A 17755-nucleotide genomic window follows, 5' to 3' on the forward strand; every position below is an offset into this window, starting at 1 on the left:
AGTTGTATTAGCTAAATTACTTCTTTTTATAATGGCCTAACTAACTGTTTCAGTGCATGCTAACAACATAGCTACAGATTATTCACTGAAGCAGCAGGAGGTAGAAAAATAGCTGCGTTCACACTCAGAGACGATTCAGTTCAAAGGCGTAACTGGGATCTTCTGGCCCTAGTGTGCCATTGTCTGTCAGTTCTTTCTCAGAAGACATACAACTTCTCTATAAGAGGCTTTTATGTACTCTGCCTTTACTATATGGAATTTTCATCACTGCCGTTTTATGTAGTGTCGCCAGTGTAAAAAAAATATCGGTTCATAATGTCTTACTACAAATGTTTTGCCGCCGTTATGGCGCCAGTAATCAAATCTTGTGAATATCTCGTCTATATCTGCATTTGTTAGCGTCCATAACCAACCCTTTGAACTATAAAGATTGGTTAACTTCGTTCATTTATTGGTTGGTTATTGTTAGACGTTTATACAGAATTGACCAAACCTAAAATAAAATCAAATGGCTTTGTCCATGTTCCCCATTGGTGCTCAACAGCCACAAATACACACCAAAGACTTCAATCTATTACACAATCGTTTGATTATTTTGAGTGCTCCAGATCTGATCAATAGCCTATATACCCGAGTGGTATGGGAAAGGGTTGGCTTACAACTCAAAACTAGCTGGGCTTTATTAGACCACTTTGATTCACACATGCATCCAAGAACGCTGGTCTAGGTCGTTTTGCTATTCCTATAGGCCTATATAAGACAAAAACTGACCCAAAAACAACTGTTATATACACGTGAGACGTAGAATGGACTCTATAAAACACTCAACACTTACCAAACAGGAACTGATAATCTGTGCACACTTTTTTACCAGATATTTTTGAAATAAACATTTATGGGCTCAAAGTGACAATGTGGTAAATGATCACACACCTTCCGTTATTTATAACATTTATTGTGCCTTTAACACACATTCTTCTGCTCTTCAACTCCACCGTTTCTTCTTCACACCACCCATTGCGACAGTAAAGTCATTCGTCACGTGGACGTCGTGAGACTCCAGTAGAAACTCTGCTCCAGGTACCATTTCATGGGAGACCGAGACAGACAGACAATGCAGGAGTCGAGACAGACTACAGATGAAAGCAGCGTTTGACGTGTGAAAATATGACTTTCCTTGCTAAAGAGGGTTATAAATAAACAAATAATCCATTCACTCACAATGCACTACTACACGTCTTGTTCAAAAAAACACTGCCTTCTCTGAAGCAAGACGGTGAAGACAAAAATGCCACTTAAATAAACAGTAAAAAAAAAAAAACAAAAACAAATAAAAACAACAAAACAAACAGTTTTAAAAAAAGTTCAAAAAGTTAATGATTTTCATGGTCACTGCAATTCTGAAACAAGACTTTAGAAAAGAAGAAGCTACCATGGAAGGAGGAGTAGCTGATTGGTGGAGCAAGGCCACCAGCCCATACAGGTTACAGTGTTTTCCACCACAGTTCAATGTCGGAAGGAAATGAAAAATGTAAAAGCCAGAAGGTACAAGAACTGGTCAAAAAAAAAAAAAAAAAGAAAACCCTACTCAATAAACAAATGATATACATCACAACGCAACAAATGGCTGAAAGAAAAACAAAATTCAGTGGTGATATGTTTAGCCATCCACACTGAACCTGCACCGATTTGTGCTGTAATTCTACAGTGAAACAGAAAACTATATGCAAGTAATTAACACTAGATTCAGAGGACAACTGTTAGCATTCACAAGAGTAACAAATGATTTTCCATTGAGTTCAGTAAACAGAGAGAGTACCAAGGGGCTTGAGTGCTTCCTAATACTCACACTCACCACGGTCATGAATAGCTTGAGTCTAAAGAAATGCAGGTGAGCATTGAAACTGATCCTAGATCAGGGCTTGGTGTGAAAATCTGCTTTGTGGCAGGCATACATGAATAAGACAGAGAGAAGCCCGTTTCCACCAACCCTCACCTTGGTCAGACAAAGCATTTTTTAATTGTACAGTCCACACTGCGGTGTAACCCAGCTAGCTTCTTCAGTAATGGCCAATGAAGTGGTTAACATCTACATCACAGGTTTCTCTGAAGCCATACAAAATGAGCACGAAAGTCCGTGATGGCATTACAAAACTCACAAAGTCTTAATCCTCACAATCTTTACATCTTTCGTGATGGACGGACGTCACCAGTGCCGCTTCGTTTTGTAAATTGCACACGAGTCCACGCAATGACGACACTGACTGTGTAAGCAGCATTTGAATATGATTGAATACAGCCAGTGGATCAACAGGCCTGCAGTGGCTTCACAAGCCCCGCCTCCTTCTGTGTCTCGGTACAGATAAGACTTTGGACTTACAGTAAAGTACACTTCATTGATCTGCTTCTGAAGTACTGTTATACATGCTTCAAAATAAGCACAGACACACAAGCCCGAGAACTCCAGCCACTCACCTTCAACAGGTAGTACAGCTTCCATTAAGAATTTGGCTAAGCTTATTCACAAAAAAACGAAGAAAAAAAGAAAATGTGCACGTGTCCTTGTTGATCTTGTAAATAAAACGTTAAAATTACTGAGGTGAAGTCATCGACCCATCATTCTGCATCATTCATCCAGTCAAAGAAAAGACCTGCATATAGACAGACCTCAAGACCTGCATATAGACAGACCTCAAGACCTGCATATAGACAGACCTCAAGACCTGTATATAGACAGACCTCAAGACCTGCATATAGACAGACCTCAAGACCTGCATATAGACAGACCTCAAGACCTGCATATAGACAGACCTCAAGACCTGCATATAGACAGACCTCAAAACCTTGAAACGCTTCAATGACATCTGAGCAAAGATACATTAAGGACATAAAATATCAGACTGTCCTCATGTGCAAATGTCAGTAACTCCATGTGGATTTTACTGACACACATCGTAAACTCTCAACACAAGGTGCCTCGACCGAACCCCGTGGTACCTCCAGCAGTGTGACGGTCGGAGACTGTACACTGTAAACATCACGTAAGGGGGCCGGTCCGTGGTGCCACTGTAGCCTGTATTTCTGTATCACGTCCTCCCCGTCGTTTGTCCCAACTATGGGGGCTACCTGATGCGACCGTTGCTTTTGACTGGTCCCAGTTCTGATTTGGGGTCTGGTGAGAGTGAGCTCCAGGAGGACTGGGCACACGTGGCTATGGTGGGGCACTGAGAAGTCTGTGTTGAACATACATCTCCAGTCACCCAGAAGGCCCCCACCAAGCTGTCCAGCCAGGTCTCCAGATCCTTGCCCACCAAAGAGGCCTTCTTCTGGGCTTCCTCCAGGTGGCGCTCCATTGGGGGCAACTTCAGTACCTGTGCCAGCTGCTGGAAGCCTTGATCCAAGTACTGGTTGCCCGGAGGCCCCGCGTGCAGCCAGCCATGGTCATCTGAAAACACACAAAATGGACGTGTAGTATCGGGAATGCAGAGATAACAGCGTAGCCATTACAAGCGTCTTTCAGCAGTATTGACGGCATTATTGCAGTGACTCTACAACCTTTAAAGAGTAACGTAACGTAAGGTAACGTAACGCTTCTACGCTTTGTAATCTCATTCACCAACGTGAGCACAAATGCCATAGCGATCATTAATGCCATCAAATAAATACTAATGACACGTTGAGCAAAGACGCTGTTGCACTGTCTGGAAATGTAATGCCAGCTGACGTTTGCATTCACGTGCCGGCCAGTTCCACAGGCCCATTAACCGGAGCCATCTCACCTTTGCGAAGAGGTTGTCGTCCTTTAAAGGCTAGAGGCATGACCAGGAAGCGCGTTTCTGCCACCTGCTCCCACAGCCTCAGCACGCGGACTGTCCAAACTCCAGGCCTGAGGGGGCGCTGCAGCGGAGGCTTGTACTGGGTGAACTCCGCCTCCACGTCCACGCTGATGTCGTACGAGGCAGCCACCACGCGTGCCGGGTCGATCCACACTACGGTGGCGGTGAGGTTGGGCCCGCGAGCCCACTTCTGCGCTGCCACGGGCTCGTCCAGAGGTCCCATCACACTGCCAAAGTTCCGGAAGATTCTCTCCTTTGGATCCCAGTCAGTGCCGACCTGGTGGACGACGAGGTGCAAAGCATTCGTAACTTTACCCTTAATGACCTCAAAGGAACACATACTAACAGATGTTTGTACAGTGCTAGTCCTCTACAAGGACTAATCTCCACTAGATCTTCATTACAACCCACATATTTTGGTGAATTATCCCATTTATTGTGCTAAACTCTTTCCCACTGGTTTGGCACGAACATTTCACCTCCAAACCACCACCCATGATCCCTCTTGGTAACAACATTCTAGCCCATGGCAAACAGCCTGCCTCTAAGACCTCTACACAGTCAAGCTCAGTGCACCCATGACCTCCGTCTACACCATCTCACCTCCAGGTTCTTCAGCCTCTCGAACTCACGCAGGTTTCCCTCTAGCTGTAACGTGGCCTGAGGAACAGCCCACACCTCCAGCGTCTCTCTCCCCCCAGACTTCACGCTCTGAACCTCCTGCCGTACCAGGTAACCCTGGAAACGGTCGTCATAGAAATAGAGATGCACGGACACAGGGTAGCCAATGGGATCAAACCTGTGGGAAAATGGAGCAACGTTAAAAGTAGCGGCATAAAGTTTTGGGGGACTGTAAAACCCGACAGCAGTCATGCAGGTCCCTACATGAACTCTGAACTCTGGCAGAACACGACAGCCCAGAAGCAAATGGTGAGTGCATCACACGGCGCTCTGCCTCTCTGCCTCTCACACGGCGCTCTGCCTCTCTGCCTCTCACACGGCGCTCTGCCACTCGCAGCACACGACTGCTGACTACGCTGTGACTAAATCTGGTGTGAAAACTGGATGACGCAAGTTTCCGTCAGCAATTCACACACACTTTCCCAACGTACATCAGAAAGACAGTTAGTCCTGTGACTCACTGAACAAACGTGCAAAGCTAATACGCGTGACCAGTTCTCGAAGGTTCTCTTCCCCCCTGTAAACGAAACACGGAGCGAGACCCGCACTACGACAGACGAGTCCCGTCACTCCGAGTCCTGCGGGGAGGCGGCTGACCTGCAGGTGTCGCTGTTGGCGTGGGCGGTGCGCTGTGCGTGCAGGCCCAGCCTGAAGAAGGAGGAGTAGGCGGTGAGGGCCACGTCGCTCAGCGCGCTCACGCCGTCCTCCCGCTCAAACAGGCTCTCCCAGTAGGCCTTGAGGGCCAGCGTGCCCGGCGGGTGCTGCCCGTACAGGTGGGTGTCCAGGATGTCGATGGACTCCTGGTTCACAGTGGACTCGAACTTGCGGGCGAAGAAGGTGGGACGGGTCAGCTGCTGTAGTGGGGCAAAGAGGAGGGGGCGTGGTCACGATCACATGACACCACCTGGAAACACAGCACCTTATACACAGAACTTTGTACAGAGGAGCAGGAGCCTGAACACACACACACACACACACACACACACACACACACACACACACACTCATCTTTAGGTTCACCATTTTACAAGTCAGAAAATAATCATAAAGACAAAACTATGAATATTATATTTGCTCCATCACAGATTCACCCTGAGGACCCAAGATGCTCCCAGAACTCAGGAAGTTCCTCTCCTTGGGATCCCCTCCTGTTCCACTCTGGTAGATGATGAATTCTGAAGCTGGCCTGACCTTCCTCTAAATAGCATTCATAAAAAACATCTCTCAGCTATCGTTCCCTCAGTTCCCCGAGGGAGCCTCAGTTCTCACACGTACTGAGCCCTGGTCAGCTGAGGAAACACTAACACCCAGGGATGAACTTCACTGTCCTCAGAAACGAATGCCTAGATCCTGATATTTTAGATCAAAACGAAGAATCAGTTACATTCAGTTAGGTGAGTTCAAACTTGTATCTAACCATACAAGACATCCCTACCATACACATCCCCACCATACACACTGGAGCAATCTCACAAACAGGCACCTAAAATCAAGCCATACGTTTTTGAATGTGACATTTTTGTATTGCCAATGTAACTGGGCCAATGTATCTCCCGTAGTCATCATAACCCAGCCACAGAAGGTCAGCCCATGTGGGTGTGAGTGCAGGACTCTCCCCCGACCTGGATGCGGATGAGGTCGGCGGGTTTGAAGTCGTTGGGCGAGCAGCCGCACCAGTCCACGATGTGCTTGTACTGGCACTTGCAGCCCAGTTTGCGGTTCCAGTTGGTGACGCGCAGGTTGTTGTCCACCAGCGTGTCACACATGTGACTGTTGCCCAGTACCGTGTGAAAGAAAGACTGGCAAACACAGCGGAAAGAGGGGAGAGCTGTTAGGGAGAACGTTCCCACTTTCTGATTAACACAATCAAGTCTTGTTAGCATGTGAGTCTTTAAACATGCTATCGTCAGACTCTTGTTACTACACGCGCATTTCCAAATCAAAGTGAAGTTCTAAAAATGTAAAAACACTTTTATACAAATATCAGAAAAACACTGAGATAGAGTTAGGACAATGGAATGACCCACCCCACTAAAGTGCAATGGAATGACCCACCCCACTAAAGTGCAATGGAATGACCCACCCCACTAAAGTGCAATGGAATGACCCACCCCACTAAAGTGCAATGGAATGACCCACCCCACTAAAGTGCAATGGAATGACCCACCCCACTAAAGTGCAATGGAATGACCCACCCCACTAAAGTGCAATGGAATGACCCACCCCACTAAAGTGCAATGGAATGACCCACCCCACTAAAGTGCAATGGAATGACCCACCCCACTAAAGTGCAATGGAATGACCCACCCCACTAAAGTGCAATGGAATGACCCACCCCACTAAAGTGCAATGGAATGACCCACCCTAATTCAGTGCAATGGAATGACCCACCCCGCTTCAGCATCCAATCAAACCCCCGTAATCATCAAAAACACGCCGCCTTTAAGCCAATGGTTGTGGAGAACAGGAGGGTGGGGCACCTCAGCGGGGAGCAGAGCGTAAGTGTAGAATTGCTTCAGGCCCGTCACCAGCGTGTCCTGTGATCCCGCCACGTACTCCACAAAGCGCCGGGTCAGAGCGAACCAGTCCGAGCCGCCCGACACGTCCAGCCCATCAGGGATGGAGCGCTCGCCCAGACGCCACATGTGGTTGTCACACTCGTGGAAGACGCGGTCCAGACCCTGTTTCTTAATGAACCTGGAGCACGGCAGAGAAGACGCCACACGGCATCAAAATTAACATTATTGCAATAATCGCACTCATTTTATGCAACAATTAAGCCGTTTTACTAATTGTCCTTACTATCATTTTCCAACTGATGAAATCACATAACTACAGATTTGACGTCTTAAAAGAATTACTAATTGACCGATTAATCAAATGGCTGAAGAGCCTTAGGATGCACTGTGCTTTATATTCAGTAGGACTCGCATATTAAAAATGTGTTTATGTAGTTGTAAGTTAAAGTAAAACAGTATCTCAGATGTTTTCTCAGAATCTTTACACAAGTGCAGCAGTGCCTTCACAGAGGCTGAGCCACCGAGCACACGGTCAGCAGGAAACACACAGCACTTCTTTGGGGATTTGCATGTCAATGAGTCGGGTAAAGTGGAAAAGATGGTGAACATGCAACCTGGCATTCTCTCGGCCGTGAGACTTCAGGAAGTTCTTGTCACGGTTTTGCGAGAGAAAAGCCACCAGTTCATCGTTGGTCCTGTGTGAGGGCGATAGCAGGAGAGAGGGACAGATGACGGGGGGAAAAAGGGAGAGGCGTGTGAGTGAAGTAAAAAAAAGAAAAAAGAAAAAGCTTCCTATAAATGGAATTAGCCACTCCTGACAGGATTTGGTGGTCCTCAACGCCTCTGTGTACCATAAGTGTCAATTTAGCTTTTTTAAAATGTTATTTTAAAGGCACCCAGCACAGAGCTGTTCTTGGCCGATTTCTAATCCCCACAGCCAACTGATGTGCAGGGGGGAAAGAAAACCTCCCTGATGTGACGGAGAAGAAAGGGAGAGACGTGGCAACCTTAGTGCACACCAGCACAAAGACCAGCACTTTCACAGTGGCCATCACACGGCTGAGACCTTCACCCCCCCGTCCCCCCCGTCCCCACGCCTTTCCTATCGACACCCATGTCTGAGTAGGACTAATCTGAGTGAACATAACATCTCTCCGCGTTGATTTCCAGAGCAGAATGTAAAGGATATTTAAATATGTTTAAAAGGCTGTGTTATGTAAATGATGTGGTAGTAAGTACTCCATTATGGACTGTTTGAATTATTATATTTGGCTGTATACGTGTATGAACACTGGACCTGGGGTCATCGTGAAATGGCAGCATGATCCTCACGTTCACACACACTCATCCATTCACCCTCAGCACATTTAAGGACACGCATCATTCTCCACATCAGCCAGAATGAAGCGGACACATCTGAGTGAGGCCTACAGCAGACCCAGTGTGTGATTCTGCGGGGTTACGTCGGGCTGACCTGGTGGGGAAGTCGGTGGCGCTGAGGTTGATGAAGAAGTCCCACTTCCAGTCGAGCATGGAGAGAAGATCCTGCATGCTCCTCAGGTAGGCCTTCAGCAGGCTGGCGCCACCCCAGATGGTCACCATACGCCAGGGCGTGGCCCTCACGTTGGGATACTGCTCAGCTATTTGCAGGACGTTGCGGTGAAGGTAGCCGGAGCGCTGGTGGGCGGGGTGGAGATGGAGAAACATCTACAGTCTCTAATCTTGGACAATCATCACATGGTTCTGTCTCCGTATCACACCGGTTTATTTGTCAGTCTAATCATTATTTTAAATGTGTTTTTTTCTAATGACATCCCACTGTATCTAAATAAGGAAGCGCTGCCCTCTGCTTCAGTTCCACCCTGACGTACGACACCACTGCTCAGTGAGGAACAGTAATGTTAGTCGTTTAAATGTACTAAAGTTTCATTCACCTCGTCTCACTTTACAATACACACAAATGTTTTCATTGCCAACACTTATTGTAGGCCACTAGTTCTGATGGGTTTGAACTAGGGATGTCCCAATCCAGCTTTCTGAACTTCCGATCCGATACAGATATTTATTTGCACCTCCGATCCGATACAGATATCAGCTGATACCGGCCTATCCGAGCATGTAATAAAGTTATTTAGCCAACTTACTTTGTTGTCAAACTCATGTTGAAAAGAGTTTTACTCTTGATAACAAGTAGCCAGCTGAATTAGGTGTGTTTGAATAATACACAGTGGTTGGTAAGGAGAAACTGACCTGTTTATTTAGCAATTAATAAATTCAAAATAGACTAAATAATAAATAACAAACAGAAATGGCATCAGTAAACCAAGGCTTGAAAAGCCATAAGTGCAAATAATATTGTAAATGACTTGTGCCCTGGGCTTTGGCACATTTCAATGGCTGTTTGTCACGCTTTGCAAACGTTTCTGCCAGTGTTAGTTGTGTAGAACCTTTCTTTTATGTCTTTAGTTTTCTTTAGAAAGTCTTCATGTTGTTTATGGTGGTATTTCGCTAAATGCTTGATTAGATTGGTTGTATTAAAAGTTCTTACAACTTTACCACAACGCTTGACTTTACTGTGGCATATGTTGCACTCTACCTTTTCATCTTCGTCCTTTAAGGTCAAATAATCCCACACAACTGACATTTTTACCAATAACTTAAAATTTACATTGCTGTCTTAATGGTTAGGAGATTGTGTGCTTAAGATGTGCTGGAAAATGCAAACCGGATTTTACTCTCACTGGCGAAAACACAGCAAAAACTGGAATGGATTATCTAAATGGGTGCGCTGAAAACCCGGATGGCACTTTGCAAATATTGGCGGCCGATCCGATCCAAATATCAGATCGGGACAAGCCTAGTCTGAATAAACGTTTACTTTAGACATAACCCGTGATAGGCTAGTGTAGGTTTCCTCCAGTTTTCTACAGTGCGCTGTACTATTCTCTATTTAAAAAATGAAATGACTTCTTCAGAAAGTAGCCATGTAGTAGGGTAACTGAGCCAGTCTGCCATTATGAGAAAATAAACGTGTCCACATAACTAAAAGATCCCCCTGCTGACTTTCTCACAACTCTCCATATGACATGGCCAGGACGGCCGTGTGCACTCAGCGTCCAGGCTCGTGCTTGCTGCTGCACGTGGGAGTGTGAGATCAGCAGACGGAGAATGAGGACAGGCTAACCCTAACCCGCACGCTCCACACTCCAAACATCAGAACTCGTTGGCTCCATTTTTTTTCTGGGCTTTTGCGTGACGACGTACTGATTCATTGTCAGGAAACTAACTAAGCTCTGGTGAGTTATTTTTAAACCATCGACAAGAAGATACCCTGGAAACACTGAAGAATGGATCACAGGAGGTGGTAACAGAGAGCAGGTGGTACACCAAAAGAAATCAAGGCCCAAAGAAATAGATTATTACCCTAACGTGTGGAGCCTGGAGCACATTCCAAATACCCCGAGCCTTGAGAGCACATCTGCTCTGTACAGGACGTGAGACCTCTCATTTTCTCAGAGGAACCCAGAAGAACCACACGTTCTTTCATCTTCAGCGTTTGTAGGGCAAACTCCGAGTGCTGTCCCTGACCCATTAATCACTATCTGACATCTCCAACAAAGGCATTCCAAGAGTGCTTCAACGGCTGGACCACTAATCTTTCACACAGCCAAAGCGTCAGGTTGGGTATCTACCCCCAGTTGATCTTCCAGGATCTTCGCGCCAACCCAGGAGCTTACCTTGTCCACGTGGATGTAGTAGAAATGGTCTCTGTGATAGATGGCCTTCAGGAGACGTTTCAGCTGCCGCACGGCCCGGCCGTGGACCACCAGCATGAAGGCCACCCTCACCGGGTTCTCCACCTTAGACACGTCTTTGTCTGTGATGTCAGCCTGCTGGCCAGCACTGGACAGGACTACCAGAGGCCAGAATGGAGAGAAAACAGCACATGGACATTACTGCCATGTATCATGTTAACCCTGATGAGATCCGGGCGTGGTCTACCTTCTTGGGGTCCAGCTGGGCGTGGGGGACCCATTGCATTTTTTGTTAAAATAATCAGCAGATTTAGCCCAATTGCAAGTAAAATAAACAATACATATGTTAAATTAGTTTGCTCTCATTTATTTATTAGTTACTTTTTTATTAAAATGTAACACAATAAGGAAATGAATCATAAATCATGCTGGCTGACAGGCTGGTCCTATGGCTAGCTGCTGACGGGCTGGTGCTAACGGAGCTGGCTGCTGCTCATCCTCCTTTTCATTATCACTATCAGACTCTGATATTTCAGAAATGTGATCCTGAAATTTCTTCTTCTGAATCACCATCAAAATCCTCTGTCTCTTCCAATAGCAGCTGTAAGGCAGTCTGAACTGAGAATCGCTTTGCCATCTTTTATAGCATTTTTAGCATTTTTAGCATTTATAGCATCATGTCCCCATGATTGGATGAAACACACACTCACACACACATAGACACACACACACACACACACACACACACACAGGTCCAGAGAGGAGGGAGGGATAATGAGGGCTGAGAGAAAAGATGCTTCTTTCAGATCTCACCCCTTTGTCTCTATAGAGATTCTTCGTCTGCTGTCTGACAATATGCAATCAACCCCTGATGTGACAACCATCAAAAGTGTTGATGGTTGCTCACCTTTGCATGCCAAACTCCTCTGTCCTTTGTTTGTATATCCTTTAAAGTCATACAGACGACTATCAACTACCCAACCCAATGTTGATTGCCCACTTTGACTAGCCCAGGGCCCAGTGGACCCTGGACCCTGTATGTAATACAAATGTGAAGGGGGGGGTACGGGGGGGTGGTCATTGAAAATATTTTCTGATTTATGTTGCTCACAGAAAATGAGCCAAGGACCAATGAATCTCAGTTTGAAAAAAAAAAAATTGTAGAATTTTTTTAAGCTGATTTTTTAAAAATGGGTCCCACAGACCCTTGGACCATATAAGGGTTAAACAACTGAGCATGGTAACACACACAGACACACACGGACACGGTTTGACTGAGGTGATGGTCTACATTTTCCCATTCCCATTAACATTCCCGTTACATGCAAATAAAGACGTCACAATCATAGCTAGCCATGACTGCACAGTGAGCCGTTCCTACCATGCTGTGGACAGAACTGAGGGAGAGTCTTGGGCATCAGCTGCCCAGCCTGGTGTTGGCACACGATGTTGGCAATCTCCTGTCGGCACTGCCTGGAGCTGGCGCGGTGCAGCGCAGACAGGGCGTCCTTCCCCGAGATCTCACATTTGGGCACAAAGTCGCTGCTGGGGGCCTGTGGAGCGCCCTCCACGCTGCCTGGCTCTCCCAAGACACCCAGCGAGGCCCTGGGTCCCTCCCCCGGACGCACCTCTGTGAAGTTTCGGCTGCTGGAAGGGTCGTAGGGGGCGACGCCGTCCGCCGCTGCGCCCTGCCCCGCTGGAGTCTTGTCGATCAAGGGGGGCTTGGCCCACAGCCGGCGCAATCTCTTGGGGGGCGGAGTTACAGCGGTGCGTTCCACGGCCCGTCTGGACTGACCGTGGTAGCCCCCAGACAGGGCGTTCTGCCTCTCCCATGCCTCAGGGTCTCGCTTCACGTCCTGCTTGTTGTGGTCTGGCAGCTTAGAGCGCCGATGCCTCTGCTGGAGGGAAAGTGAGGACCAGTATAATAGCAGAGATGAGAGAGAGAGAGGACAGAAAACAGAATATCAACAGGATGGCTGGGATTGTTTTTAACAAATCTCACCGATGATTCAGACCTGAAGGGGAAAAAAAATAGCTGATGTGGTGGAACAACACCAGAGACACAACAACTTTACATAATCATATTTCTTATGTTTTCTTTTTTTCTTCTTTTAAAGAGCATAACTATTTTAAACAGACCATCTACCTCTTTTGGAACTGGGGTAATTTAGGGGGTAGGTGTGTGTCTGTGCGAGAGAGTGCAAGAGAGAATGAGTGTGAGACAGAGAGAGAGAATGAGTGTGTGTGTGTGTGAGAGAGAGAGAGAGAGAGAGAGAGAGAGAGAGGGCACACTGGAGTGGGCAGATTGAGCTAAAGGCCTAGAGGGCTGGCTTGCTCTCTGCTGCCCACTAACATCACCATCAGACACCGAGTGGTCCTACCAGCATTTACCACAGGAACGTGATTGTGTGGTTGTACAAACAGATTCTGGGCTCTTTTGACAGAACACCAAAAGCTAGAGAAAAGATGACAGTGCCAAGACGAACCCAGATTAGACAGTCAATGTAAATTTATATGGAGAGACATAAAAAATGACCATGAGAACTGATATTTCTTATGTCAGATTTAATGGTAACATCTGAGGTGATGAGTCCTCATGACTTTAATTCCACAAAGACACCCAGCCTTGAGGAAGGAGCTAGTCTTAGTGAGGGCTTAGTGTGCCTTCAGATTCTGCTTAGTGTAATTCCCTGGTGTTGAAATCAGGTACCTATAAATGTCAGGAAACCCAAATACATCAATGTCCATGAAGCACTAGTTCTTTGGTTATCTGTATAGATCCCAGTCAAGCCCAAACGGTCTTTAATTTAAGCGAGCGTGCGTCTGCTCCGTTCACACATTTAAACGTCTCCCCTAATAAACGCTGCCATGTTGCTGTCGATTTCGCCACTTTATTTATTAGTCACTGCATTGGCGCTATGATACAGGAACCGCTGTTAATATGTGTGTGTTCATACATGAAAAAGGCTCACTGGTGAACTCTTGATGCAACACGGACCGGTGTGAAACGTGGTAAGGAGAGCAGGCAAAGTCAGCACTGAGTGTCCACCAGCCAAACTTGTGTCTCAGCCTGGAGCTACAGAGCACAACTGTCTCCTAGACAAACTCACACTGCATATGCATTACACACAAGCATTGTTTTTCCTAATAAGATCATGGAGCAAAGAGAGTATTTTAGTTCTGCCATTGAATACTGAGGTCATTTAGAAGAATTAAATGTGTCAAGGAGAAACCGCAGTCAACGCAGAGACCAAATCAGAGTTGATGGCACTGTGATGCTTGTTGAAGAAAAGCCTACGATCAACTAACCTGAAGGACGTCTATACGGGTGCAATCTTATTCCTGACTTGCTCGTGGTTATGGTATGAGGTAGCCCAGCACAAGTACAACGTCAGAACTCTACCTACAAGCTGGGCTCAAAGACCAGAACAATCAGAACTAGATTTGTTCCCTCAAGGGGGGAACCAATTAAAGAATATGTACACAGTCCAAACGGCTTGAGCTTGAAACAGTAAATGCTTTGAGGTTGTGTGGGGAATCGAGACTACATGTCCACGTCCAGGATGCCAACCTCAGCCGGCCCCATCTAGCAACAACAGATTTTACTGCCCGTTAGTCCCACTGTCATCGCTGGATCAAAGGCACCTTAACGGAGCGACTCTATAATGGCCGAGGCCTCCCTCGCACACTCACACGCTGCTGCACACTACAAGGAGCCCTTATTTTAACTGTTCACACTCGGGAGACTTTATAGACCTCCGTGATGGCACGTCAGCTGCAGAACTGTGTTCTCCGTTTGCCAGACAGCCTACGTGGAACGTCGAAACCAAACCACAAAAGAAAAGAGCTAAACATGCCAGAAGGAAAATGACTTTAGAAAAACACCTCATCCCACACTGGGGCACAAAGATGGCCTCCCCCAACAGCAGAGGCAGGAGCGCTGATGTTGGCCCAGTGGGCGGGGAGAGACGGATGAAGAACAAACATACCCCACAACCCCCTGCTGCAGAAAGACAGCACGGCCCAGTCCAGACTGTTGCTACATGCCACTGGCCCAAACGCAGCAGAGGATTGTGGGAAGAGGGGCCGTGACCCAGAACCCACATGGCCAGACCGATGTCACGAACGCTACACAGCCTCCTTTAAGCTGAGCCTTTCGCACACAAGCTCATACTAAATGTGGCCAGCAGAGGCAGTAGAGGGCGCAGAGAGCCTGGCCTTGATGTGTGGAGTTGTGCGTCCCACACCCACTCAGAAACACCAACCCCGCCTGGAACGGGTCGCCTCCCTGGAACTCTGCGCTCTTCTCCAGACACAAAAAGGAATTTCACAGAGGACCTCGGACGACAGCACCGCGGACGGCAGGAGCGCGCTCTAGTTGCGCAGACACGCTAAATCTCTCAAATGGAGGCCTAACGGAACTGCGACTTACATTTTAAACGGCGAGCGGAGCTGAAAAGTGATGTCTTCGGCTAAGGCTGGCAAGGTTCCTTTTCAACGATGCATCTTAAAGCATACAAGCAATAAGGGTGCACCGACACCACAACACTGAGCTGTAACTCATGCCCTTTGCCTTTCTGCAGAGCAAGAGCTTCAGAATCAATGTCCTCTTTCATCACCTCCCTGTCATGCTGAGCAGTTCTGCCCAAGGAGAGGTGCCGCTTGAGCCACGACCCACTACGATTGTTCCTCTTGAGCGTGAGAACGACAGCTTATGATAGAAGGTTCTCTGCCTCTGAGGTCCTTGGCCTTAACGTCCTGTCAGGACCATTACCATCTGCAGAAGCCTCCTACCTCAGTAGATAATGAGAGAGCGCCCCAGGACACCCCCTCACCCCCCCGACAAAATCATATTTCCAATTCACGTTGCACTAGGGTCTGTATCCAGGCCACCACAACTTGCTGGAAACAGCAGAATATCTTGCAAAGAGAGGCTTGCTTCTTCTGTTCCTCGAGGCATATGAGAACACTGCATCGATGTATGCGTGTGTGTGTGTGTGTGTGTGTGTGTGTGTGTGTGTGCTGAATCTGTAATACCATTTCTCTGAGGGTGTCCAACATGCCCTTACCTGTAGTCACCATTCTGAGACTACTATTTAGAGGGGGTGAGAGAGGGGAAAGACTGGGCACCCCAGGAGGGATAATTATGAGTGGAGCTTCTGGAAAACTTTTCAGCAACGATGCAGACTGCTCCGGTTCAGAAGGGACAAAACAAGCTTGGGTGTCTTCCAAACAGCTTAGAGCAGTACTTCATCCTACACTGCTAATGGGGGCTAATGCTGATTCCTGAGGGGAATAGTTAACATGATCTCAGCCACATAAAGCTTTCTGGGCCCTACCTGCCATGAATAATTAGCAATGTTAGTCTTTTATTTTTTGCTAAGGCATTCCTTGATTGCCTTATAAAAGGGCAGCATCTTTATTCCACATACATTACATTGCTGCTGAGAACAGGCTGTTTACTTGAACACCACCATAACATTTCTCAGATGCAGCCATCAGACGTTTCCCACGTCACTTTTACATATAAATCACATTAATCACAACGAACCTGTTTCTGCAACAAGACACACCTACATGTAGAATACGTAAATAGATTCAAGGATCAGAGAGAGTTTAACAGTCTCAACATCACCATGTATGCTCGGTCATTTATAACGCATTAAGTCTGATATTTCCTCTACGTGGCTGTTAATTGTTTTTTTTTATATATATGTTAAAGCTACAAATGTGAAAACATAAGATGATAAACTAAATTGTCCCTCGTTGTGTTTCTCCTGACCCGGTTATGCCACCAGCGCATTCCCGACACCCGTCCCTACTTGTAGTAACTCGAGGTGGCTCGGTTCGTGAATTAACCACCCACTACCGAGCTGCTGGAAGTTTATATTTGTATTTTATGTCGTTGTTGTTCAGACTTCAACACAACGAGACAGTCAATCACTTCGTTTAATCTAACTGACCTTTTCTTTCTTGGTCAAATAAACAACTTCAGCTTTTTATTTTCCCACGTACCAGCCACGTTAGACGGTTAGTTAATCGGTACATTGAACGACACACACACGGTCCAAATCTGGACAAAACAACGAATATCAACTGGACCTGAACCGATAAAACACATTTAATAGTGATTAAAGGACCGTGGATGAAGCCCAGGCGGTCAAACCCACCGCGGGGCGACACGTCCGCGTACGGCCGCTTAGTGCGTTACCTCCCCGGCCGCGGTGTCAACACTACCCACCCCGACACATGTAGCCGGCCCGGCTAACGTGTTCACGCCGCGACCGGGTCGCCACGACCGGGTAAAACACCCCAGGAGAGCCGCCGTGTTGTCCGAGCTGCCACGTTAAGCCTGCTGGCTCCTTCAAATCACACCGTCTCAGTTCAGCGACGGGCAGCAGCTTCAGTCTGATTCACACAACAACCGTCCGCTAAAAGGTCGTTTTTTAAAAGCCTCACCTCGGCCTCCCCTTCTTCCAGACTCCTCAGACTCCATACTACCAGCCCTTGGACCAGGAGAATGGTCAGAGCGGCGGCAATCGCAAGTTTGTACCGTCGGAGGAGCTTTTGTACGCGGGCGCTCGCCACCATTTTCCCTCGCCCCGGTTTACGTGCAGCGGCGAATCGTTCGCGCGAGTGAATCAGCGGATTCGGCTCGATGAACCGCGTGTGGAACCGAACACCCGTTTGATTCAAACGACTCCGTCGAGTCAGATGTGGCCGTGAATCGTAGACCGTATATATACAGTATACTGTTTATATCCTCCACTCCACTAGTTAATCCGGTTTTATTGAGCGACACCTAGACCTAGAAAAAAGTTGGTCTACGTAAGCCAAATATATTTTACCTATCACACTTTCTTAAACCGGATAAAAACCTTTCTAATTTGGCCATATTGGCCTTTGCAACCCATTTGACAAACACTGAACAGAAATATTATAACATAGAAAAACTGACAGCCAC

At 47.0% G+C, this 17755-nt stretch overlaps 1 protein-coding gene across 4 annotated transcripts; it reads right to left on the minus strand.

The window, feature by feature from the left end:
* Window positions 1-683: 683 nt before the first annotated feature.
* On the minus strand, window positions 684-17410 carry xylt2 (xylosyltransferase II). Of its 4 annotated transcripts, none has more exons than XR_013124714.1 (12): window positions 17251-17410; window positions 12173-12689; window positions 10774-10949; window positions 8511-8713; window positions 7651-7731; window positions 6998-7214; window positions 6140-6316; window positions 5115-5371; window positions 4440-4635; window positions 3780-4113; window positions 2748-3445; window positions 684-2651 (listed from the first exon to the last, which is right to left on the minus strand). XR_013124714.1 is itself a non-coding variant. In XM_076988680.1 (11 exons), exons 1-11 carry the CDS (start codon window positions 17380-17382, stop codon window positions 3123-3125), a joined length of 2610 nt encoding a protein of 869 aa, XP_076844795.1. In that variant the 5' UTR covers window positions 17383-17410; the 3' UTR covers window positions 684-3122. The 4 variants fall into 4 exon arrangements, 2 of the variants coding, with proteins under 2 accessions (XP_076844795.1, XP_076844794.1); XR_013124713.1 differs by having other exon boundaries at window positions 685-2739; window positions 2836-3445; XM_076988680.1 differs by having other exon boundaries at window positions 684-3445; window positions 12173-12686.
* Window positions 17411-17755: the final 345 nt, after the last annotated feature.

Source organism: Brachyhypopomus gauderio, unplaced genomic scaffold (genome assembly GCF_052324685.1).
Source record: "Brachyhypopomus gauderio isolate BG-103 unplaced genomic scaffold, BGAUD_0.2 sc63, whole genome shotgun sequence".
NCBI classification, from domain to species: domain Eukaryota; kingdom Metazoa; phylum Chordata; class Actinopteri; order Gymnotiformes; family Hypopomidae; genus Brachyhypopomus; species Brachyhypopomus gauderio.